At 40.5% G+C, this 24158-nt stretch overlaps 4 protein-coding genes and 1 long non-coding RNA gene across 6 annotated transcripts in view; 2 read left to right on the forward strand and 3 right to left on the reverse strand.

Annotated features, from left to right (window-relative positions):
* Nucleotides 1–8706, reverse strand: part of dpp (decapentaplegic morphogen) — a 44050-nt gene extending 35344 nt beyond the window's left edge. Inside the window, exon 1 of the mRNA XM_015172816.3 lies at nucleotides 8532–8706. Within this exon, the coding sequence (XP_015028302.1) occupies nucleotides 8532–8661 (130 nt within the window). The 5' untranslated portion in view covers nucleotides 8662–8706. The remainder of the gene's footprint in view (nucleotides 1–8531) is intronic.
* On the reverse strand, nucleotides 385–7433 carry LOC138911264 (uncharacterized). The gene is made up of 2 exons (XR_011416731.1): nucleotides 959–7433; nucleotides 385–729 (listed from the first exon to the last, which is right to left on the reverse strand). It is a non-coding gene; the product is annotated as an uncharacterized lncRNA (long non-coding RNA).
* Nucleotides 8707–16462: 7756 nt separating the features above from the next.
* LOC6627523 (glycerate kinase) lies at nucleotides 16463–19385 on the reverse strand. Of its 2 annotated transcripts, none has more exons than XM_002051934.4 (3): nucleotides 19232–19385; nucleotides 17922–19148; nucleotides 16463–17868 (listed from the first exon to the last, which is right to left on the reverse strand). In XM_002051934.4, the coding sequence occupies exons 2-3, from the start codon at nucleotides 19053–19055 to the stop codon at nucleotides 17539–17541; spliced, it is 1464 nt and encodes a 487-aa protein (XP_002051970.1). In that variant the 5' UTR covers nucleotides 19056–19148; nucleotides 19232–19385; the 3' UTR covers nucleotides 16463–17538. The 2 variants fall into 2 exon arrangements, with proteins under 2 accessions (XP_002051970.1, XP_015028301.1); XM_015172815.3 differs by having other exon boundaries at nucleotides 17922–19169; nucleotides 19232–19379.
* Nucleotides 19386–19739: 354 nt separating this feature from the next.
* On the forward strand, nucleotides 19740–21277 carry LOC6627522 (pancreatic triacylglycerol lipase). The gene is made up of 3 exons (XM_002051933.3): nucleotides 19740–20033; nucleotides 20095–20209; nucleotides 20270–21277. The coding sequence occupies exons 1-3, from the start codon at nucleotides 19988–19990 to the stop codon at nucleotides 21261–21263; spliced, it is 1155 nt and encodes a 384-aa protein (XP_002051969.1). The 5' UTR covers nucleotides 19740–19987; the 3' UTR covers nucleotides 21264–21277.
* Nucleotides 21278–22741: 1464 nt separating this feature from the next.
* On the forward strand, nucleotides 22742–23900 carry LOC6627358 (inactive pancreatic lipase-related protein 1). The gene is made up of 3 exons (XM_002051932.2): nucleotides 22742–22899; nucleotides 22962–23720; nucleotides 23774–23900. The coding sequence occupies exons 1-3, from the start codon at nucleotides 22742–22744 to the stop codon at nucleotides 23865–23867; spliced, it is 1011 nt and encodes a 336-aa protein (XP_002051968.1). The 3' UTR covers nucleotides 23868–23900.
* Nucleotides 23901–24158: the final 258 nt, after the last annotated feature.

Below are 24158 nucleotides of genomic sequence, written 5' to 3' on the forward strand. Positions count from 1 at the left end.
GTTCACCAGCAAAATGTGCATAAATAAAACCAAACGCAATCGGATTCAACTGGTGCAAGTGGTTCTGTGTTTTCTTATTATACAGTCTACAAAGTATATTGGCTCTTTCAACATGTTTGTTCAGCTAACAGTTTTAAAAGCAGTTTATTTTGTGCCTTTCTATTACCCCCATTAATTATAGAAAAACGTAATTTTAATATAAGCAGTGTGACATTATTAGGAAATGTTAAACACTTACAGATCTGCAAGTGTTGACCATTTGTTAACATCTTTATGTAATCTTGTCGCCGTTAAGAACATTTACTAGTTATGTTAAACTGCGTCTACTGACAGTATTCATGTTAACCAGCTGTAAACAATTTAACAGACTGCAAACGAGCAATAAATGTTTAATTGGTTTTTATTGAATAGCTTTTGATTGCAGGGTATATGAGGTTCGACTTTGCTCGCAGTCTGCCAACTTTTTGATTGATTTCCATGCAAATTTGCTGCCACATTAGTTTTTATTACAATTTCTTTCCAAACGAACTGTTGACTGCAGTTGCACCTTAACTAAGTAGTTGCTGGCATTTATTCAAGACTCCTCCATACACATATGCATATTAATATTTGCAGTTAAATGCGACTAGTTGAGCACATGCTGTGCCGTTCGGCACGGGGCAGTGGCAGGTGCGAGGTGTGCATGTGTGTGTGTGTGTGTGTGGAAGTTTTCACTTTCAAATTCGCGCACTGGTTCAATTTGATTGACAGTCGTGAGTTTCGAGTTTTGTTTGACAGGCGACACATAAATGAAATTTAATTAAATTAGTTAGATTATACTGCCTGCACGGGTTAGCTGGGCTACGAACGTAGGGATAGGGGGGTTGAGGGGGTAGAGTTGGGCGGGGCGGTTGGCAGCGCTCTACTCGTTGCAAGCTAAATAAATAAATAACCAATTTTTAATTGAATTTCTACCTACATTTTTAACCTGTTTGACGGCATTCCGGGGCAATCAACGTCGCCCCGCTCGTTGTTGTGGAGTAGTCGTTGTCGATGACGCTCGTTGCTGTTGTTCTTGTTGTTGTTGTTGTTGTTATTATATGCATAGTGGTCGTAGTTGTTGTTGCTGCTGTTGTTGCTGTTGCTGCTGTTGCTGTACTGCTGCAAACGGCGCCGCCTCGGCAAACCTCGTGCTGTTTTTTTTTTGTTTTTGTTTTTGTTTAACTTCTCACTGGGCAACAAAGAAGACCTTTTGCAACGACAGCGACGCTGGCATCGGCATCTTATCAGGGGCAGCGTTGCAGTTACTTCTTCTTCTTCTGCCTCTGCTCCAGCCCAGCCTCAGCTTCGCCGGCGGGAGACGGCGCGGCTGGCGCTGCCATTGCGGCTGCTGCGGCTGCTGCATTGAACTGAACTGAAGTCAGCTGCAGTGATAGCCAGCTGTAGCTGTAGCTGTAGATGTGTGGCTGCAACGTGTGTCACTAAGTTAGTCACTCACACACAAACACACACACTCAGACGCACACACTTGCTGCGTGGCACTTTCTTGTCTTGATAAGCGATTTGCATCAACGAAAATGGAACGTTTTAGAGCACTGCGGCTCTCTGGCATGAGTGAATGCACCGAAAGGATGTTGACTTGTCACGCACACACTCACACACACACAAACACATCGAGAGAGAGAGAGAGCGAGAGAGAGCGAGCGCTTTGGCTGCCTCCATTGTAATTATGATAATTACAACAATAAAATTCAAGTGCCGTTTTATACTCCAACTTATATACTTAAGCGTGCCCATACTTAACATAGTTGTTTATTCCACATGTAAATTTCCTGCACTTTACTCTTTATTATAGTTATTTATGCCCATATTTGTTAATGTTTTGTTTGCTTCCTTGAATATGTAGTTTTCAGTTTTCAGTTTCTGCGGTCGCATCGTCAACAACTGCGGTGCGGATTTTTTTACATATTTTCAAAGCCTGGTTTTAACTCTTTAGATCCAACCGAAAGTGGCTCAAACTGGCGTGTCTAACTAACTTTTAAGGTTACGTTTGTAACTGTGCTGCTGTCTCTTACAACAACAACAACAACATCTACAACAACAACAACTCAAGCATATTGCTTGGAAACGTGTTTTCAAAGTCAACTTTGTCGATCTCTTGTAATCTAATATACGAGGCATATGAAGAGCTCGTTTTTTTCGATTATTTTATTGTTATTATTGCTTTTTTCAAATTCATTATAGCTTCTTTTGGCTGGGTGCTAATTTTCTAGATCAGGTGTTGGTTTTGATCGGAAGGTGTTGATGTAATGTCAAGAATTGTGGTAAAATGTGATATTTTTAGAGTCAAATACGAAGTAGATATTTATATTTGCTTTAATTTATTTTCTACCTATTTTGAAATATATTTAAATTTCCCAGGAACGAGGGGATTAGAGACGTAATGAAGGAGATCTCTCTCTCTCTCTCTCTCTCTCTAATAACCAATATGTTGAATTCGGCAAAAGTCGCAAATAAAACTTAAAAACAATTTAAGATAAATGCAACAGGTCAAACAAATGCCAAAGTATTTAAAAACAAACCGGAACTTTAAATTTCTAAAAATAAACTATTTTATTTTTGCATACTTTTGTAAAATTGTTATTTGTTTTTTACTATTTTTATAAATCAAAGCCCGGGATATTTATACACAAACTATTTCGGTATAAATTCTAGCAAAAATATGTCTTTCAAGCTTCTTATGTATTCGGCGCAGCTTGTATAATAATAAATATTTTAAAATTTGAATATATATTTTCATAATTTATAACAGTTATAAAACCTGATTTAAACGTCATTTGAAGAGACTTTGTTTCTGCATTTAATAGCTGAAATGATGTGTTAAAATTTTCACAAGCTGCGGATGAATGAACTCGACTCAAGGTGACAGATTGTGTTTGCCAGCAAATAATATAAAATATATATTTATATATAAATAATATCAGTTACTAAGTGGCTAAGAACAGCACCAAAAGCTGGTCACACAAGTTATTTTGGTTAATATAAATATACATATAATTGTAAAAATAAATATAAATCGAAATAAATTAACTTTGGAGCACACGCTGCGTATACTTGATATTGTATATGAACTTGAGACAGTTTTGGGTCAGTTGGGCGTTGCTTTTCTTGGGCCATTTCTCTTGAGCAGAATTCATAAAGATATGCAGATAGACATATTTGTATGTCTATAGATTTATTATATATGATTTATCACGTCTGACACTTGGGCCAAACCACTTGTCAAATGGCCAGGGCAATGGGAACAGCAACAACAATAACAACAACAACGATAGCGACAACATGCTGCGATTTTAGATAAATTCATAACTCAAACTCAACTTGTCTTGCCTTCAAAGTTCAAATCACTTGGCACTCACACACACACAGAAACACAGAAGCACACAAGCACACACACACACACACACACACACATTCACACGCACACACATCGTTTGCTTTATTAATTATTTATTTATGCGTTATTTTTGCGCGCGCGTTCATTTCGATAAGCTTCAAATGGAGACAGAATTTACATTTACTGTTATACTACACACAGTCTACGCTAAAAGTCGCTGCCAGCAACTGCTGCTGCACACAAATATTTTGTTTGTTTGCTCGCCAGCAGCAGCAGCAGCAGCAGCAACAACAACAAGAGCACAGCCAAAATCAGCTGTTGGCTGCGATTTCGATATAACGAACTTGAAATTCGCTTTATGAAAACAACAGCGAAACGATAAAAGCAAAAGACCCAGCAAATCTGACTCGCTCTCTCTCACACACACACAGCTCTCGTTCTCGCTTTTGCTCTTTGTACATAATAGTTAAAAGCAGGCGACATTTAATCAGCACAGCAGCCTCCACAATGGACCCTCAAAGTTTCCAATGCCCCGCCTGGCCCCACTCGCCGCCCACACTCCACACTCCACATTTCTTTCTTCGCCTGTGTTTGGCTGAATTTAGTTCAGTACTAGTTCGTACTACTTATTTTAGTATATATATATATCTATATATATATATATGTTTCCATTTATGGTTTTAACTGATAACCAGGCGACAGGAAAACGACAACGCGAGTGAAACACTCGAAGGCCATTCGCATGCTCAGCTACATCAGCTTGAGGTTGAGGTTTGAAATCCGAGATTGTATTAGCTAGTTAGAAGAATGGCACCGTTAGAGCAGCTACATTTTTAATACTAACTGTATACCAGTATTACGTGGCCTGGTAACCAGGCCATATAAATATATATTTCAGGGCTTGATTTTGGAAAGTTTAAGTTATAAGTCCCTGAGCTTACAACGTTTCCCAACAGTATAAGTCCACGATTTTAAGGATATGAAATAGTTTCCGTATACATCTAAATGGGTAAGCAAGAGGCCTTAGGTTGAACCTTCTAAGCTTGAGATGTCAAAGGTAAATAAGTCCCTAAGCCTCACTTGGAATATCCTCTGTTTAGTTACAGGGTCTTTAAACTATACTTTAAGACGAATATAAAGATCTTAAGCTTAAATTTTTAACGAAGTAAGTTAGGTATTTATATAAAATCTTGAGTAAACAAATTTCTACTTATCTTAAAAAATATATGTTAATTTTTTCATTTGTTCCGTAGACTTTAAAGATATGTGTAAACAATAATTATATAGATTATATTTTTTCTTAACTTAACATTACCAGAAGCAGATCGGCTGCTTATATATGATATATACTCTAAAGAAATGCCGAAGCCCCAAGCTTGTATATAAACTTCAAAAATATACAGAGAATTGTCAATATTGTAGTTTGTATAGCTTATATAATTTCAATAATAGCTATACACTTTTTTGCTATATAAATATATAAATTTTAATCAAGCTCTGAATAAATGAAAGCATCTGTCCAACTTTATCAGCAGCTTAAAAGAATTGAATGTCCATTGTTTCCAACTAAATGTCTTCTAAACAAAAGGCTTCCACTCAGTTGGCATAACAACGACCTCTCAATGATTATATAAGCTTGGCAAGTGTAAATTTTGCATTTATTAGCGATGTTATTTAATTATAAGTAGAAGGTCGCTTAAAATATAAGAGATATGCCTTATATGCAAGAGCCGCACAAATGACTCACCCAAGTGAATCATTCGTTAATATAGATATTTCTTAAGCAATTGCCCAACACTTTACGCACATAGCCCTATCAACACTGACCCAATTGTGACAATTGCTGCTCAAGCTAAAGAGTTGCCACCCTGTTATTAGTTTCTATCATTTCTATAACTGTTAATCGCTGTCACGTTTTTCCAACACACATTTGCCCAACACTTTCGGCTTGAAATGGCGCCAGCTGGGTAAATATTACCAATTGCCAATTGGCCAGGTGCAAAGTCCATAATCTATGTGGAGCAGAGCTGCCCCAAAGCGCAGCTGAGTGCTAACGGCCACGCCCCCGCCTCTGCAGGTGCCCTGTCAAACCCATCAAAGCAATTCTGTCGCAGTCGCTGCCTTTTATACAATTCAAGTACATGCGGCATGCAACTAAAATTTTTGCATGAAAACGTGATAGCAAAAGTTGTTGTTGTTGCTGTTGACCAGGCCAGGTTCGGCCTGAATGTTGCACACAGCGCAGGAGTCGCATCTGCTTGTGGAATTTATTTATCGTTAAGAAAATGTGTGTAAAATAAGTGAAACTATTGGAAGCTGCTGCCGCTGTGCGCCTGCCTCTCGGCCAAGTGTGCCTGTGTGCGTTTGTGTGTGTGCCCAGTGTGACCAGTTTGCTTTGCAAAGCAGGCGCGTGGGGGGAAGGCGTGTGGTGCGGCAGCTAATGCCACCACTTTTGATAAAATGTTGCACTGGCCTAAGCCTGTTGCTGCCGCAATTGCCGCTGCCGCTGCTGCTGCTGCTGCTGCTGCTGTCTCTGCCTCTGTTGCTGCCTCTGCTGCTGGTGCCGCTGCTGATGACCAGTAGCCACTTACAGCTGCAGCAAATTATTGCCGCATTGCTGGCTTGTTGTTATCAGAGGCGGCAGCAGCAACTAGCTGCAGCGGCAGCGGCGCAGCGCCAGCATCGCCTTGTGATTTGCCTGGCCGCAGAGCCACATCAACAATTCGAGCCACAATTCAGAGCGAGAAACCACCGAACCCGCTTCGCAGCGGCTGCTCACAATTTGCGCCATACCCTTGCAAAATGTATTATAACTTAGACACGCATTATGTTACACAGCTTAGGCACATAATCATATTCTTTATCGCCCATTTGTTGCTATGGAAACTATTGTCCTAATCTTAAGGCAAGCCTCATTAAACCTCATAACACGACTCTTATAGGGCGTATATTTGTCGGAATCGGCAAGATTGTACATCTATACAAGTTGGCATAGGAAAGAATGTTCGAAAGATAAATTATTGTATGGAAAGCTTTTTTTTTTAGTTTTACTTTTGCATGGTCCACTCTTCTGTGCTTCCAGGCATACTGCTCCACCTCGGCATCCTCGACGGGCTTCACTTGTCGTTTGCCCTCAAGAGTATTTCATGTTCGGCGTGCCGAAGATAGCTGTTCCTGCTCATTGGTTAATTTGTTGTTGTTGTTATTATTATTTCTCTCTGTCGAATTTCAGAAAGTGGAAGACCTTCGTTGTTGCTGCCGCTGCTGCTGATGCTTGCCACTTGTTGTTGCTGCTTAGTCTGTTATCAGGTTTGTGGGGCCCCGCTTCATTTGTGGCTATCAATTTCACACCTAAGCCAACGAGTTTCTAAATCGAGCAGCTACGCAGCTTCGCTGTTGTCTTTTGTGGCCAAACAATCAAAGTTTTGCGGGCAAACAAACAAACAAACAATCCATTTGGCTTGTTCTCCGAACAGTATATGCATAATGCCCAAAGCTTTAATATGAACAGGGAAGCACTTCATAAATGTCAAAGGCGTTCAGTGATTAGCATGGCAAATATCGGGTAATACGATAGGGCCACAGATTCACACAGTTTCTCGACAAATGTGGAGCATGGCATATGGCTTACGGCTTATGGCTTATGGCTTATGGCTTATGGCTTATGCAATGGCAATCGAGGCCTCGAGGCGTTGGCATATCCATAACTATAACGATTACAATAACCAATAACACGCCCAAAGCCAACCAGTCACATGCAATTATTCAATTAACCAAATGGCGTCATAAATTAACAACTCTACGACCATTTATACTACATGGCATATCGGCTAGGGCCGATCATTACCTACTCCCCAGCGCCAGACCCAGTTACCACCAATGTCGGTGTCAATTGCTAATTGCGGAATGTCGTTTGATTTAAATTCGTCATTTGACTTTATGAATATGCAGTCCGTTTAGAAAAATTGCTTCTAAAACTATTACAAACAAAAAAAAATACCCCTTTATTTCTGCATTCTAATCACAATTAAAGTCTTTATATACTAGTTGAGTTTTTCAGGTTTAGAGCGAACGTATTCCCTTTGTCTGCAGAAAGGTATATTATGGGACTCGGAGCTTTCAAATCGCAGTGTACAAAATTAGCAGATGTTTAACTATGTAAGACGTATAATGTTTAAAAAGTTTTTAAGAATACAGAGATATTACGAAATTTTTCACATTTTATAACAATTATTTTTCTTTTTTTTCTTACTCCATTAAGTTTCATTTCAAGCCCAAAGCAAGCCAATGAATTTTGACAGATAATCAAAAATATTTGTATATAAAAGATCTATTTGAACTTTGAAAGATAACTTTCTAGCTGCTCATAAATATTATTAAAAACATATATTTAAGTCCAGTAAATTTGTAAAATATTTAATGTTTAAGTCTTGGGAAAAATTAAACTTTGGTCGAAAATTTTAAGCTGATTTATATAGTATTTGTATTATATTGATTATCAAATTGAAATCTTTTTCGTAAATATTGGACACTTTTACATGTATGTATGTATATAATATAGGGTGCTTTTCGGCAGAGAAAACATAAGTTCTGTCAACTCAGAGCAGTAGCACCCAGTGCAAATAAAAAGTCTTTAATTCTGATATTCAGTAAAGCCGCAAAAAAAAAAACGCATCCTCATAGCCTATTAATTGCCTAGCGAAATTTCAATAAAAATCCAAGTTTGAAAAATCTACATTTAAATGAAAAATTAATTATTGGTATTGAATATTATTATTTTGCCTTCATCATCAATCATCACTGATTATGATGTTAATCAAGATATAACTTTATATATAATTAAATCTCAATATGAATAACAATAAATATCATTATATCAGTCATTTTTTAATACCCAACTACTCAAAGATTGAACATAGAACGTTCTGAAACATTCTGACAGCTGTTTTAATAAAACAAATGACAAGAATGATACGCTCAGTGTGTTAGGCAAATGCGAATTCGACACGCAGACACCATGTCGTATGCGCATTATTCAGTATACTGCCAAATAGAAACCACTAGATACATGCCAAGCATACAGGTATATATATTTATTTACATATATATTTTTTAATCTAAGGTATATAGCATTTATAGGTTTTGGCTGGCTTACCTTGTGCACCTGCTGCACGGCTTAAATACGCTTTAAAATCCACAAATCCTTTGGCTGCAAATGCAACAACAACCAATTTTGGCAATTCACGAACGTTGCATACATTATATTTATATACACACACATGCATATATACTTATGTATCGATATATACGCCAACTGCTCCAGATACATGTACACACATATATACCTATATATATATATATATATATATATATATATATGATGAAAATATATATTATGGCGGAACAAATCACTTGCACTTCACATGTTGGCCAATGGGTTTGGCTACTGGGCTTTTGGCTTATGGCTTATTGCTGTACACGCACACACACTCATACACACGCAGACAGCACACACACACACACACGCACACTCACTGCTGCTATATAGAAATCGTATTGGTATCGGTATCGGCATTGGGCGACGTCAACAATCGCGGAACAATCGCTGGAGACGCGACAAGTTGAGAGTTGAGAGACGCACAGCGGGACGCGGGTGGGTCGCGGCGCGGCGGGGCGAGCGGAGAGACGCGGAGCGTTTCGATTCGAGTCTTGAAGCTGTTTACTGTTCTTGAGCTCAGCTGCTATCTCTGATAGCTGTTGTTGTTATTGCTGTTGTTGTTGTTGTTGTTGTTACTGTGGCTGCTGCACAGCTTTAACTTTTTTTACAGCACGCAAAAACCGCGAAATATAACTAAAAACAACAGCCGAAAAAGAAATATACATACATATATATTTAAATATATGTATATGTATTTATATACACGTTGGGCTAGATATGCAGATTTATGTGCTGGGCCCTGTCTTAACGAGTTAGATCAAGTTATGACAAGCAGCTGTTGTTGTTGTTGTTGTTGTTGTTGTTGTAATGCCTTGGCTTGTAAATTTTTAATGTTGTTTTTTATTTTATTTTACATTTTTCTTATATATGTACATATACATTTGTTTTTTTTTTTTTTTGTATTTTTGGTCGAGCTACAACGTTGGCGACAACGACGAATCTTTCGGTTCCGTACAACGAGCGCTGAGCGCAAAAAACTGAATGAGCGTCCAAAGCGGCCGGGCAAGACAAACAGGCGGCACAGCGGAGCCACAGACACAGCCGCAGTCACAGTCGCAGCAGCAGCAGCAGCAGTAGCAGCAGCGGCGGCAGCAGCAGCTGTGGCGAGCTAGTTAGTTACTTAGTTTGAGCGCGTAGTAGTGAGAGTCGATCAACACTCACACACACACACACAAACACAAACAGGCACACACACACACACACTCACACACACAAACTGGCGCACAAGTTGCTTAAGTCGCTCAAGCTCAAGCGCCATTTAAGTTGAGTAATTAAAATCAAGCAGCGATTTGCATGTGTATGCCTGTCTGTGCGCCTGTGTGTGCGTGCGTGTGTGCCAGTGCGATTAATTATTAATCAAGCCCAAAAAGCAACAATAAACAAACAAACAAGCCCGACTGTCCAGTCAGACAATTACAAATATTCAACTCTCTCAGTTCAGCTCGGAGCTCAGCTGCGCGACTTTCTTTGCGGCCTCTCCGGCTGCAAGAGCTGTCCGCGTGTTGTTGTTGTTCTTGTTGTTGTTATTGTTGTTATTGTTGTTGCTGCTGTTGATTTGGTTACCGAAATCGGCATCTCAACTGGTTGGACTCTGCATTCACATCGAACTGCAGCAAATGTAAATCTAAATTGATTGCAAAATGTTTAAGGCTCTGAGCGTATTCATTATACGCCATGTGAATTGATACGACAGCGTTGCCAGACTGCTTTTGGAGCAAATTCATGGCAAGTGTTGACAAACAATTAAGTTGGAAGTGTATCAAATTTAAAGTTACTTAACCCTCTTACTTATTATTATTAAATTAAAATTACTATGCTATCATAAGTATAAAATAGGTATTTAAAATTTATATGAAAAGTCAGCAATTCTGTGGTCGCAATACCCCATAACCAGACTTAGCAGAATTGACCCCAACCCCCATTGCGTGGAGAACAAACAAAAATATCAATTGCTTATTAATTAAACAAAGTATTTAAAAATATTTGTATATTCAATAAAATGGAAGAGAATCTATAACATAAGTAAGTCCTTAAAAGCCGTTTAATTGATGTAATGCAAAATAATGTTACTGAATAAATACATACAGAAGGATAAACGTTTTTTTTTATTTGTATTTTTATAGTTTTTTTCAAATTTAAATTTATTTGACAACTAGCTAAAAACGGATTTCTCCAGTCATATTCAAAGCACATTACGCATACGCCGCGTTAGCAGACAATGTTTGTTGACAGTCTGGCAACGCTGTTAACCAAACTAAAGCAGCATGTTGCCAGTTTCTGTTGTTGTTGTTACTGCTGCTGCTGCTGCTGGTAGCGTAATTAAAATATTGCACTTGTTACTTTTGCCAGTCGCCGACTCAGTTCTGTGTGTTGCTGCCGCTGCTGCCGCTGCTGCTGCTGCTGGCTTGGCATGCTCTTTCCTATATATTGTTTTTGCCACAACAGCTACAACAACAACAACAACGAGCGTCGTCGTCGTCGTCGTGTATTAAAACTTGTTCATTGGAATTTTCTAATAAATCAATAAACGCAGACAACACATTGTGAGTGGTGTATCGCATGAGGCCGAGGGAGGAAGGGGGGCGGGGGGCTGACTTGGAAAGGGGGGTTGGTCAGCGAAGATGCTGTCTATATGGGCGGCAGGTGGGCTAGGCGAGGGAGGCGAGGCGATGACGATGGCTTGGCTGCATGGCACACAGCTGGCGGCGTACGCAGCGAAGATTGCGCATTATAAAAATAGCCGACACTTTTTTGTTTTGTTTGGTTTTGTTTTTGAGGTTATGGAAAAGTTTTGTGTTGCTGTAAGCTGTTGACAGCAGCAACGGCAACGGCAACAGCAACAGCAACAAATGGTGATTGCAGCTGCAGCAACAAGCGAGACTTTGCAACACTTTCACGCATTGGCTGCCTGCATTTCCGGACAGACCATGAAAAAAAATATATATATTGAAAATAAATAAGCAACGCTTCCGGGGGGCGAGGAAGTGCGGCTCACCATATAATTATGCAATTTTCAGAGCTTACTAAAAACATATCGATATATAACTATGAATGTGCATATAACTGAAGCAAAGCTCATAGCTGAGGCGAAGGCAAAAACGTTTTAAATTTTTGCTTCTTCTATATATACATTTATTTTTATTTTTTTATTATTTTGTATGTGTGTTATTTTTTATATTTTATTAATTTTTATGAGCTGATTTGCCTTCCACACGCAGTCAGCAGGCGTCAAGCGTCAGGCGCAGCGCGTAGACAAACAAACAAAGCGGAAAAACAACTTTTTGCTTTAATTAAATTATTATGCTGGCATTATACATTTTGATGCCAGGCTTATAACCTGTGCGTTTTCATAATCAGCAGCAAATCACAGAAAAAATCATTTAGTTTTTTCCACCTTTGTGATATGTGTTAACAAAATGAGCAACAACTACAAAGATTCGATTCATTTTGTTGCCGTCAACATTGTTGCTAACAACATTGTTGCTGGCGATACGACTATGCAAATGGGCCAAATCGAAAGCCGTTGCGTTCGTCACATTTTTTTAAATGTAAATAAAATGGAAATTCCTTTGCAAAACAACAACAGCAACAAAAAAGAAGAAGAAGGCAAAAAAAAATTGCAACAAAATGCAGACAAGCGCAAAAAAGTTGTAGAACAGCTCGGCGAAGCACTTGTTAAGATGACTGCCTTGTTAAACGAGCCTGCAACACCCCAACAACAACAGCAACAACAATAAACAATGTTGCAATGCTTAATTATTTCAGCGGCAAGGAATTCCTCGACGCAAACTTGAACTGCTTCTGCTGCCGCAGTTGCTGCTGCTGCTGCTGATGTTGCAGTTGCAGCCTGTTGCTGCTGCACTTAAGTGCGGGTATTGCGGCCAAGCGTGCAGCAGGCAAACGCGATTGTTGCCAACACTTGAGGTCGTCTACAGAGCGCCAAGCGCCTTAGCCTCCGCCCGAGACTCTGCCACAGCTATGCCACAGCATCTGCCACAGCTTCAGTCACATTGGTCAACGGCACCGGCGAGTCTATGGCCAGGTTACCAGTTGTGGTTGCTTTTTATACCCTGCACCTATTTGAAATAGCTAAATAGGGTATCACGTTTTTGTGCAACAGAAGAAAGCTTCCTCAATGCCATGTTCTTTATCAGGATGACAAGCTGATCCGATCTAGACGAGCCTTGAAATTTGAAAACAATACCTAAACCATATATGTGTAGATCAACTAATCATTTGGTTCGACTTATTCTTCCATATCCATAATGCCAGTAAAGATTGATTTAGGGGCATAGTTTTTTTGATAAAATCAATAAATATCGATGTCAAGATATGGCTCACTTAAGCATTACTTGAAGGTTCTAAGAACTAGATATAGCACACTTAATATGTAGGTTCTCGAATAGTATATACAGTAGGTAGGGTAGGTAGGGTATGCTCGCATATGTAGGCCATATTACTTACCTGAAAGTATGCAGGTCGAGCGTTAAGCACCGAAGTCAATCAAGATCCTGTTTAGAAGGAATTAAATGTTTAGAAGGGTATCTCCTATTTGATCACGTCCGACTAGGGCACACTTATTTGTTGTTGTCGTTGTTGTTGTTGTCGTAGTCTGGCGCACCTATTTGTAATGCATTAATAGCCAGCGAAGAGGTAGCATCAGCATCAGCATCAGCAGCAGTTGCAGCTCAGCTCAATGCAACAGATTGACATTAAGCTGCCTTCTGACTGCGACCATGAAGCCGGCAGCCGCTCGAATTAAGAAGAAGATGATGCATTTGATAAATGGCAAGCTCCACATTAACACTGCCACTGGCACATCAACTGGGCCTGAGTAATAAGCCATAAATTGTTAATTGCTGCGATGCCAAATGGCGTTAGATTATGATATGATTATGCATATGATTTATTTGTTATTGTTTTCAATTTTGGGCATGGCTTTAGCTCAACCTATTTGCCCGAATGTGGGCTCGGCTGAACACTGTGATAAGCAAAGCCCTTAAGAAGCTTAATTTTTTAGGTTAGAAGTGGAAAAAAAATATATATACAAATAATTTTATAATTTATACGATTAGTTTATATAATTAAATTAAGTATAATATTATTTATAAATCAGAGATCTATATGTAGACTATAAAGTTCATAACTGGGTCAACCCGCCTACAGCAGTTTCCGGTTGGAAATATTAACAATTGTATTAAAAAGTTTCGAAAGCAGTTCTTATTTATCAGTGGCAACACTGAACACTATCTGCTTGTCAAATATGAAATAACTAACTGCAGAAGTGGTTGTCAACTGTGACAGCAACTAAAGAAAAATAAACTTTATATTATGTTTAGCAAAATAATATTAACATGCGCATGATAACAATTTAAATCTTGGAAAATGTTACTTAATGTTAGGCAGTGAATTCCACTCGAGAGCTTTCCCATATCTCACTGTCATTTTTGACCTGATGTCAAATCGATTTCGCATGAGCGTGCGCAGCAGTTCACTGCACTCGCTTTGATGCGCTTCGCTGGGGTTGATCTCAAGAGCTGCTGCCACCCCCGAAATCAAGTCGCGCGCTCAGAGACAGATGCTTCAAATTAAGACATTCCACTGAATCTTGGGAACATGAATCATGGCCAAGCCACGCAGCAAATGTATGCAAATTGTAGTTGGCTGGTGGCAAGAGAAAACCATGTGACAAAAGCATTAATTGAACTTGCGTTCGCGTTTGCGTTTGCATTTGCTTAGGCAATGAGTGCTCATAGATACGAATATATGATGCCATTTGGCACTCGGTTGAACTTTGCCATTGTCTAGACAAATTAAGCACAGTCACAAATTGGAGTGGAGCACAATTTACAAATTGTCTGGATGCGCTTGGGTTGCTGTTGGCCGGGCCACGCGGCGTATGCGCAATGCGTCGTCAGCTTGTCTGGACAGCTGGGCGTGATGTCATAAGTCAACAACTCAGAAAAGTCTATTTGATAACTGTGTGTGCGTGCGTGTGTATACGCTTTCCAAAAGACCTCAACTGATCGGCTTAGTTCGGATCGGATCGTTAATTAAAATTGTCAGCGAATGCGAGTCCAAGTCCGAGTACTTCATTAGCCACGCAGTTGCCACGCGCAGCTCTCCAATCCTTAATTAATAAATCAACGCGACACTTGCACTCAATGGCCTTAGCAACAACAACAACAACAACAACAGTAGCTACTACAACATATGATCATCATCAGCAACATGATGATGATGCTCATCATACGCAGCAGATGTTCAACTCGCTCTGAGATTGTTGCTACGCCAGCAGCCAACAAGGCAGACAAATTGACGCGACATTCCACAGCTGCTGCTGCTGCTGCTGCTGCTGCTGCTGCTGCTGCTCCAAGCTTAAGTCAAAGTTGCCTCAGCAGCTGCTGCTGCTGCTAGGGGGGTTGACAGCACGCCCCCCTGCTCACACGTCTCACACTCCACCGTTTGGTGTTAAATATAGAAGCTGACCGGCAGCACACATGCAGACATTAAACGGAAACGGAAATGTTTCTAATCGCAGCTCATAGATCAGTGCGTGGGCCCAGCCCTAGGCGGAGTGGGCAGCCTGTCAGGGCTTAATTTAATTCACGCTCTCTTTAATTTATTTAATGTAATCTTAAGTTGAGTTTCCTTGTAAGCAAAGTGTGAGCACGAAAATATAAAAGATAATCAAATATCAAAATTGTTCAATTCTAGGTTCAAGTCTTGTTAATGCAGAAGAACCAATCTTTTATAGTAAAATATTGTTGCAAGCAATTAAATATATTGATTAGGATAATATTATCTTGAGTTTCATTAACATGGCTTTTAAGTGTTTAAAAAAGAAAATATATCCTAAATATTGGAAAAGAAATTGCAATATAAATTTAAAATTTTAAATTGCTTTATCGCTAAATATTTCATAGCTCATACATTTCTATTTCCATTTCTTTAATTAGAATAATTTTTAATTTTTAACAAATTTAATAATATTTTTGAAGTCAAAGTACTGAATAGTCTTTTTGCACTATATATCAATAATAATTCTTCATAATAACTCTTCGATTCACTAAAACAGAGCTTGTTATTCCAAAAGATATATATAACAAATATAAGCTAACATATTTCCTTGAATGCAATATTGCCTTAATGGACTGTAATTAGATAGTCTGATTTATCAAGTCATATTATTCAAAAGAACTGCATTAGTCAGCGCCTGGCGGCAACCGCAGCTGCCATTTGTTGTTGCTGTTCTTGTTTATTTTTGTATAGACATTTATATAGTTAATAACAAAGTTAATCAAGCAAAAATAGCACAGACTGTGATACTACAGGCGAATGTGATTATTTAATAATTGTGCCAAATGCGCGGCAAAATAATTATTGTAAAGAGCAATAGCAGCAGCAACAACTGCAACAACTGCAACAACAATAGCATCAAAACTGTCTATTGTGCATAAAACAAGAGGAAAAAAAACCAACAAGAAAGAACAGCTGTCGTTGTGACGAACGAAACTTAAATACCCTAACTAGTCATCGAATTAATGATGTTCTGTTTTCAGCGACAGCTACCAAATGAATTTTATAAACAATAAGTTTCTTTATAAAGAAAACGTATCACAAGAGAGCACAGTTAGGTGCGTATGGCAGAAGTTTAAATATTCTTGCAGACATATATGTATCAGAAATAAAAAAAATATTACTTTAATATTTTAAGAAAGTGTGGATCCAATTTGACTTATAAACATATTTAATATTATAAATATAATACATTTACAAATATGAATTTCTTTAATTTTACAGAATCATCCACAATAAACGTACAAGTTTGCTGAAGAAAGTTAATCTTTTTAATAATTCAAAAATAATCAAGATAGAACGGGCGGCATTTAATGTAACACGAGTTTCCAGATGAAAAAGTTATATCTAAAATTTGTAGCACAAGGCCGAGTTATACCCGCAAGTATTATATTAAAAAGAGAATCATATAAAATATATGTATATAGGAATGTGATTTCCTATTTTGGAATATAGGAAAATATATTTAACAAATAATAGCTGAAAGTCGAGTTTTCCCATATAGGACATAGTCAATTACAATTTAACACTACTCGCTGTAAGGGTATTGAAAGTAAGGCAAAGAAAAAAAAAACAAACGCATTTAGAAAAAAAATTCAACAAAGTGTCAGTTGTAAAATTGTAAAATGCGACTGGGCGCGCGTCGGGTTTTAGATGTTAGTTTTTTTTTTTTTTTAGTATTTGATTGTTGTTGCTAAAAATAAAACTAAACAAATAAATTTACATTTTTAATTGCAATTATCGCTGGCTATTGTTGTTGTTGCTGCTGCTGCGACTGCTGCTACTGTTTGCCTTTGGGGTCTTAAACAATTAAGATGATTTATTAGCAGCGCATTTTTATGAGGAAAAAAATGAAACTAAACAAAAAGGCAAATATTTATGCTTTATAATAATTGTATATATCTATATATCTATATATATATATAGAGAGAGAGAGAAGTATATATATGTTCATTTGATTTATCACACATATATGAGAACAACCATAAAAATCAACACAATCCATCTGGTAGCCAAATATATATTTGCTGATTGCTCATTTCATAAGACACAATTTTTATTTCATTTTCATGAAGAGGAAAAGGCCAATTGCGATTTTATGTTTGTCACTTGAGAAGCGAGCGCGCGCAGCATAAAGAGCTTCGCATAGATACAGAATAGAGAATACTTGTCATTAAATGCATATTAAAAATGTTAATGAAACGAGTCGTAAAAATGTATAAGAAAAAATTAAACAGGAAAATCGTAAAAACTGTCTGTACACTTATTAAACAAATTGAAACTATGCCCTGCTTGGCTTTCAAGAGCAACTTCATTAACAAAAAAATATAGTCCGCCCTCTTGCTGCCCTGCCCCAAGACTAGTATTACGGCACTACTAGGAAGTGCAAGTCCATGACATTGGTGCCCGTATGCCCAGTGAGCACATGGTAGCCACCATCTGCCAATTGGCTATAGAAGTTGTAGCTATCACAATTCCGCAGCATCTCGGCCAGCTCGTCCAGCGTATGGTTGGCCAGGTAGGCATCAATGACACAGCTGTCGCCAATGGCGCCAGCTGCATTCGTGGGTCCATCGATGCCATCCGTGCCAGCGCTGAAAAATGCACAATCGCTCAGCAACTCATCCCGGTGCAGCATCTGCGACATGAGCAGCGCCAAGTGTTGACTGCGTCCGCCCAGACCCAGACCGGTGACCTAAAAACATTGAACACTATTAAAAATACTTTCAGATTATTATGAACACTCACCTTGATGACCGGCTCGCCGCCGCAGATCAGAAACAGCGGGGCATTTGTTGATATATGCTGCTCCAGCGCCTTGAGAAAATCCTGCAAATGTCGCTCGCCATATGCAAATCTTTCACACAGCTGCTGTTGATTGATTGTGCGCTGCTTGTACTCCTGAATGCCGTGTAGCAGACGCTGATAATCCGCGGCAACGTTGCTCACATCGCCCTGTATTGAGCAGCTTAGCACGCAGGGTATGTAGCCCAATTGGGCGGCTTCATGTGCAGCTGCTGTGGTGGCTATCTTATTGCTGCCCACCACATACACTTTACTATCAAGTGCTCCTAGCTGCGGCTGTGGAGTGTCCCGCTCGAAGAGTTGCTGTAGCTGCGGCGAAAGTTCATCCCAGACTTTGTGCTGCTTTAAGATATCTGACGCAGACTGGCCCGTTGCGCTGCTGGGCTGAATGGTGGGCCCAGAAGCAATCAACTCCAGTGGATCCCCCACAATATCGCTCAGCACAAGGGTGATTAACAGGCCCGCATGTTGAGCAGCCTGCGCCAAGCGACCTCCTTTGATGTCCGAGCAGGCTATGCGCACTGTGTTCAGCTCCTGGATGCTGGCACCATGCTTCATCAGCTTGTCCGCAATGTTGCGCTTGTCCAGCAGGGTAAGCGGTGGCCTGGGCAACGGCAACAGCGCCGAGCCGCCGCCTGAGATAAATACCAAGAGCACATCCTTGGGCGTCATGCTCTCGGCCAGCTTCTTGATCGTCTGAGCCGCTTGCAGAGCCGTCTCATCAGGCAAATTGTTGGGTGCACCCTCATATATGGTCAGATTCTGGCAGACGGGCTGCTTGTACTGCTGCAAACTGTTATGTGGCACGCTCAGCACACCGCCGGCAGAGCATGGACCCAGATCGAGCTGCACCTTGTTGGCCATGCCCAGCACGGCCTTGCCGAAACCCACAATGTGGCAGGTTTTGCCAGTTATATCCTGTTGTTTGCCATCCAGCTTGATGTAGACACGCTGATCCTGTTCTCTCGGTCGAAAATCGTGAAGGGTATAGTCGGCAAATATCCTTTCCGGATGCACTGCGTTCACTGCGCCCTGAAAAACATGGCGCATGTGCTCCCAGGCCTGTCTCTTAGCCATTGCTTCCTAGTTATCGACTTAGATGCTGAGATCCATATAAATAAATACTTTACTCCTTCAGAGTGGGACAATAATAGGTTCCCTGTGTGTTTCCTTTGGTGGTGCGAAATCGAGCTTTGTTTACATTTGTGGAACATTTGATATTACATAATATTCAGCTTCAGTTATATATTTACCTTCTTTTTTTTAAGGGAAACACAATATCAGCTCTATACGTGGCGAATGGAAAATCTTAGTTTACTTATCATTTTGATAATCAGATGCCGGGTCAAATTTGTAGGTGAAACCAACTGTTGTTGTTTACTAAGAAATTATATTAGAGATGTGCACCTGCAGCTAGTGATGAGTAACTGAACGCATATAGCACGAAACTATCGCTAGGAGCTCAGCGACTTCGCAGGCGAAAAACATGGTAGAGCAAGCTTAATTTAGAAAAGCAAATATATTTAAAAGTAAGCTGAAACTAAGAAAAACTTCAATTACCAAACCAGGTCATATGTTTGATAATAAATCACAAGTCACCGTCGCAGCTATCGCTAAGTATTGTGTCCATATCAGTCAGCTTGTCGCCAAGCGCATTGCACCAAACAAAAGCTGACAGCTAGAGTAATCGGCTCACCGCTCACATTTAACTACTGAGCCGAAACATAGATGACGCCACAGAAGAGACATTTGGAAAACAAATTTCATTCTTTGTTGACCCAATTAACAACCACACACAATTAAAAAAATGTGCGAATTGAGCAGCTGCTGGCTGCAGCAGGTGTTTGCATGTGTGGGTGCTTACATATTAATGCCACCGTCTCAATCTCTACGAAGCCACACAGATCGCTCTTTTTGATTATGCGCCAGTTGACAGTTTAAATAGCGGTTACTTTCGCTGCTCGACGCACAGTTCCGCAACAAAGTTTGTCCAAATAAAGCCACCGACGATGACGACAATCACAACGACGACGACGACGCTGCTCTCGTTGCTGGGTAAGCTACTGCTTTAGTCCGGCTGTTCGTAAGAGTCCTTTATCCTTTATCCCATATCCAGCTGGCGTCTGCTTTATCCGTGCCAACCCGCTGCTGGGACTGGTGGATCCTGCCTGCTTTGTGGCCAGCAGCGGTGAGTGTCCCAATCAGAATGTCACCTTCTGGCTGTACTCCAAGTAGGTGTCTTTCATTCGAGTTGCTCCAAGATTGATGGCATCATTTGCTTCTGTATGCAGCGCGACACGCGATGCGCCCATCCAGTTGAATCCCGTCGATCTCAATCCCTGGGACTTTCAGCCGCCCCGTCCACTCAAAATACTGATTCACGGCTATACGGGTCATCGGGATTTTGCACCCAATAATCACATACGTCCCGCCTTGCTGGACAACGTGGACGTCTATGTGATATCCATTGACTACGCTCCGCTGGTGCGTTATCCCTGCTATGTGCAGGCGGTGCGAAATCTGCCGCTGGTCAGCAAGTGTCTGGCGCAGCTCATCAACAATCTGCTGGAGCGTGGCATTGTGCAGCACGAACTGGTCCATATCATTGGCTTTAGTCTCGGCGGGCAGGTGGCCGGACAGACCTCCAACTATCTGAAGCGCAAGCCCAAACGCATCACGGGACTGGATCCGGCCAAGCCACTGTTTATACTGAGCAGCGAATCGCGTCGCCTGGATGCGAGTGATGCAGAGTTCGTTGATGTCATACACACGGATACGCTGGGGCGTGGCATGATGCGGCCCATGGGACATGTGGATTTCTATCCGAATTTCGGACCGCTGCAGCCTGGCTGCCTAGAGGAGAATCCCAACGATCCGGGCAGCTGCAATCACGAGCGTGCGCCACGCTTCTATGCCGAGTCCATCAATTCCACATTGGGTTTCTGGGGTCGCCAGTGCTCCAGCTGGCTAATCTATCTCTTTGGCCTGTGCTCCACACGCGCCGCCCAAGCCCTGATGGGCTACCAAGTCTCGGAGAACATGACGGGCAACTACTTTCTGAAGGCAGGCAGTGCTCCGCCCTATGCCATGGGCAAGCCAGAGGAGCCGGACAATAGCAAATATGTGGCCAAGTTCCGATTGAGTGCCAAGCACAATGAGATCGAGCATGATTACGAACCGGAACTAAGCGATCCCATACCAGAGCTGGAGGACAACGATGTGGACACTGATGAGCTCGAGAAACAATTGATCTGGCAGGAGGCACTAGATGAGCCTCTCTTTTAGGCCAGCTTGTGATAATATTTTACATATGCTTAATTATTTATTTATTTACCAATTAATTTATTCATATATTAAATTCAATCTGAATTACAATTAAATAGTTTGAATACCTTTAAAATGTTTATTACATTTTTTTTATTGATTTAAACGATTCAAAATGAAGCCGTAATTTTATGTTTATAATCTTTTGAATGTTTCAAATATAATAAACATTTTTCAAAACAAAATTGAAGCCTTGCTTTATAATTTTAATCGCTTTAATAATAAAAATGTTCATTTTAATTCTTATATATTTACAATTTTCAGACAACAAATTCAAAAAATTCTTTGAATAATTTATCCAGGAATCATTGAGGAGGTGAGAAATATATATTTTTGGGTAATTTTTGACAAACTATTCTTTAAAAATGCCTGCAATCAATATTTAATACAAATTTTAAAACCCGAATACAATTAAAAAATTTCAAGCCATGCAAAATAAAATGCCGAAAATGGATTTCGTTTCGAACAAGTTATGACTGCTTAACATGTAGAAGGGCACTTGTGGGTTATGTATGCCAAAATTTTAATAAACTTAAATTCACATTTCAAAATTTTAATACATTGATTGATTTTTGACAGACAAATTAAACGCCTTGAAATGTACCTTGAGTTGGCGACTTATATGATTCAAAACTTAAAGGTTCTATTTTTTGTTTTCTTCTAGAAAGGTAGGAGGAGGTTTACATAGGTTTGCTAAAGGCCTTGAAAATGTTTAAAGATAAAGATATATAAAGAAATAATTTTGAAATAGAAAATCATATGAGGGGACAATATAATATCTTCCCTCTGATATCTCAAATTTTATTTCCACGTGAGTTAAAATTCGACGGAGAATGCATTTAGAGGTAAGCCTAAATATCTTTAATTATGCAAATCGTCTGAGCTTGGTGGAGTATTTGGTCGATTGCCGAAAAGTGTTAAAAAGGTTGAAAAGCACTAAAAAGTAGAATAAGAAAATCCAGTGGGAGTACAAAAATGGCCCTCCCCCCTAGTTTGCTTAGGTAGCTTTCCGGAAATGCAAAAGAAAGAATATATTATTTACAGGTGAATTTGAATTCAATGCAGAAACAATTTAGAGGTCGAGACCAGGCTGTAATCAACTCGGAAACCGGTTGAGTTTTAGCAAATTAATTTGCTAATTAATATTAATTGAAAACTCTGCAAAGTTGGATGGTTGAATATAGTTCGCCGGCTGCGCGGATTAGTTTTATGAGTTTAGTTCTATTATCAGCGTGCGAAGCCCAAGTTTAACCCGCAGCTGTGCAGACTCTAGAGTGTGTTGGGGCGTGACCTTGAGCCAGAACCGAAACCTTGACTCCTTATCAACGACAGCTCAAACTGGGGGCAGCTCATTGCCCATGCAGCTCTCGAGGTCGGGCTAAGTGAATTTAATAGAATTAGCATTAGAGACAGCCTGCAAAGCGTTCCAGACTCTCGCAATGTGCAAATCTCGGGTGGGCATAATTCTCGCGCTGCTGCTGCAGCTGGTCAGGAACAGCTCGTCGCAGCTGGAGATGAACCGATTTCTGCCGGAGCTGTGCGTCTTTGCCGAGCCGACCTGCCCCAATACGCGCATCAGCTTCTGGCTGTACACCAAGTGAGTAGCTACGGATGCACGTGCACCAGTTTTGCTCTTACGTATGTTATGTATATGCCCAGAGCCACGAGAGATGAACCCATTCAACTGGATCCGCTGAATCCGGCCGCGGAACTGTTTGAGCCACGTTTGCCGCTGAAAATCCTCATACACGGCTTTGTGGGCAATCGCAGCCAGACGCCCAATCTGGAGGTGCGCGATGTGCTGTTGCAAACGCAGCCGGTGCATGTCATCTCGGTGGACTATGGCAGCCTGGTGCGCTGGCCCTGCTACTATCCCTGGGCGGTGAGCAATGCGCCCGTGGTCTCAAAATGCCTTGCACAGTTTATTGACAGTCTCTTGGCCGCCGGCATCTATCGACGCGAGCAGCTGCATCTGATTGGCTTCAGTCTGGGCGCCCAGGTAGCGGGCATGACGGCCAATTATGTGCGAGAGCCTCTATCACGCATTACGGGCCTGGATCCGGCCGGGCCCGGCTTCATGAACAACTGGCCACACGACAGGCTCGATCGCACCGATGCGGACTTTGTGGATGTCATACATACAGACCCATTCTTCTTCTCCATGCTGCCCGCCATGGGACATGCCGATTTCTATCCGAATCTCGACCAGTTTCGTCAGCACGGCTGCAGCTACATCAATGAATGGCGCTTCTACAACTGCAATCACTTTCGCGCCGCTGTCTACTACGGCGAGTCCATTGTCAGTCAACGCGGCTTCTGGGCGCAGCAGTGCGGCGGCTGGATGCATTACTTCACCCAGCGTTGTGGCCTCTACTCGGATATGCCCAACACACAAATGGGCTACTTTGTCTCGGAGAAGTATGCTCCCATTCGAATCTTCGTTCTTTTTGCCTAACTCCATTTGCTTGCAGCGCCTCCGGCTCCTATTTTCTGAGCACTAATGCGGAACCTCCCTTTGCCAAGGGACCGCTCATCGATGTGGTCATTGAAGTGGCGGAGCTTTAAGTGGCTCCTAACTGATCAATACTCTCAACTGGATGAACCTTTTCTATTTTAGTTGTTAAACATTTGTGATTTATTTAATTATGATTAGCTTTTACGATTTCTATTCAAATACTATCACAACTGGCGCTCACCAAAGGTAACATATATAAATATATTTCTGATATGAATGTCACAATTTATGTTCATTTTTCTTGCACTGAGCTTATATGAAAATCAAGAAAAGCCTCAAGCCACTAACATCATCAGCTGTAAGATATTTCTTGGACATCACAATTTCTACGGAGTTCCATT

Source organism: Drosophila virilis, chromosome 4 (genome assembly GCF_030788295.1).
Source record: "Drosophila virilis strain 15010-1051.87 chromosome 4, Dvir_AGI_RSII-ME, whole genome shotgun sequence".
In the NCBI taxonomy this organism is placed as follows: Eukaryota; Metazoa; Arthropoda; class Insecta; order Diptera; family Drosophilidae; genus Drosophila; species Drosophila virilis.

Coding starts and splice junctions, on each gene's coding strand:
- LOC6627523 (XM_002051934.4), bottom strand. CDS start 19,055: ATGGCTAAGAGACAGGCCTGGGAGCACATGCGCCATGTTTTTCAGGGC. Junction 17,869..17,921: donor GCGGCGAGCCGGTCATCAAG/GTGAGTGTTCAT, acceptor CAATGTTTTTAG/GTCACCGGTCTGGGTCTGGG.
- LOC6627522 (XM_002051933.3), top strand. CDS start 19,988: ATGACGACAATCACAACGACGACGACGACGCTGCTCTCGTTGCTGG. Junction 20,034..20,094: donor GACGCTGCTCTCGTTGCTGG/GTAAGCTACTGC, acceptor TCCCATATCCAG/CTGGCGTCTGCTTTATCCGT. Junction 20,210..20,269: donor ACCTTCTGGCTGTACTCCAA/GTAGGTGTCTTT, acceptor TTCTGTATGCAG/CGCGACACGCGATGCGCCCA.
- LOC6627358 (XM_002051932.2), top strand. CDS start 22,742: ATGTGCAAATCTCGGGTGGGCATAATTCTCGCGCTGCTGCTGCAGCTG. Junction 22,900..22,961: donor AGCTTCTGGCTGTACACCAA/GTGAGTAGCTAC, acceptor GTATATGCCCAG/AGCCACGAGAGATGAACCCA. Junction 23,721..23,773: donor GGCTACTTTGTCTCGGAGAA/GTATGCTCCCAT, acceptor ATTTGCTTGCAG/CGCCTCCGGCTCCTATTTTC.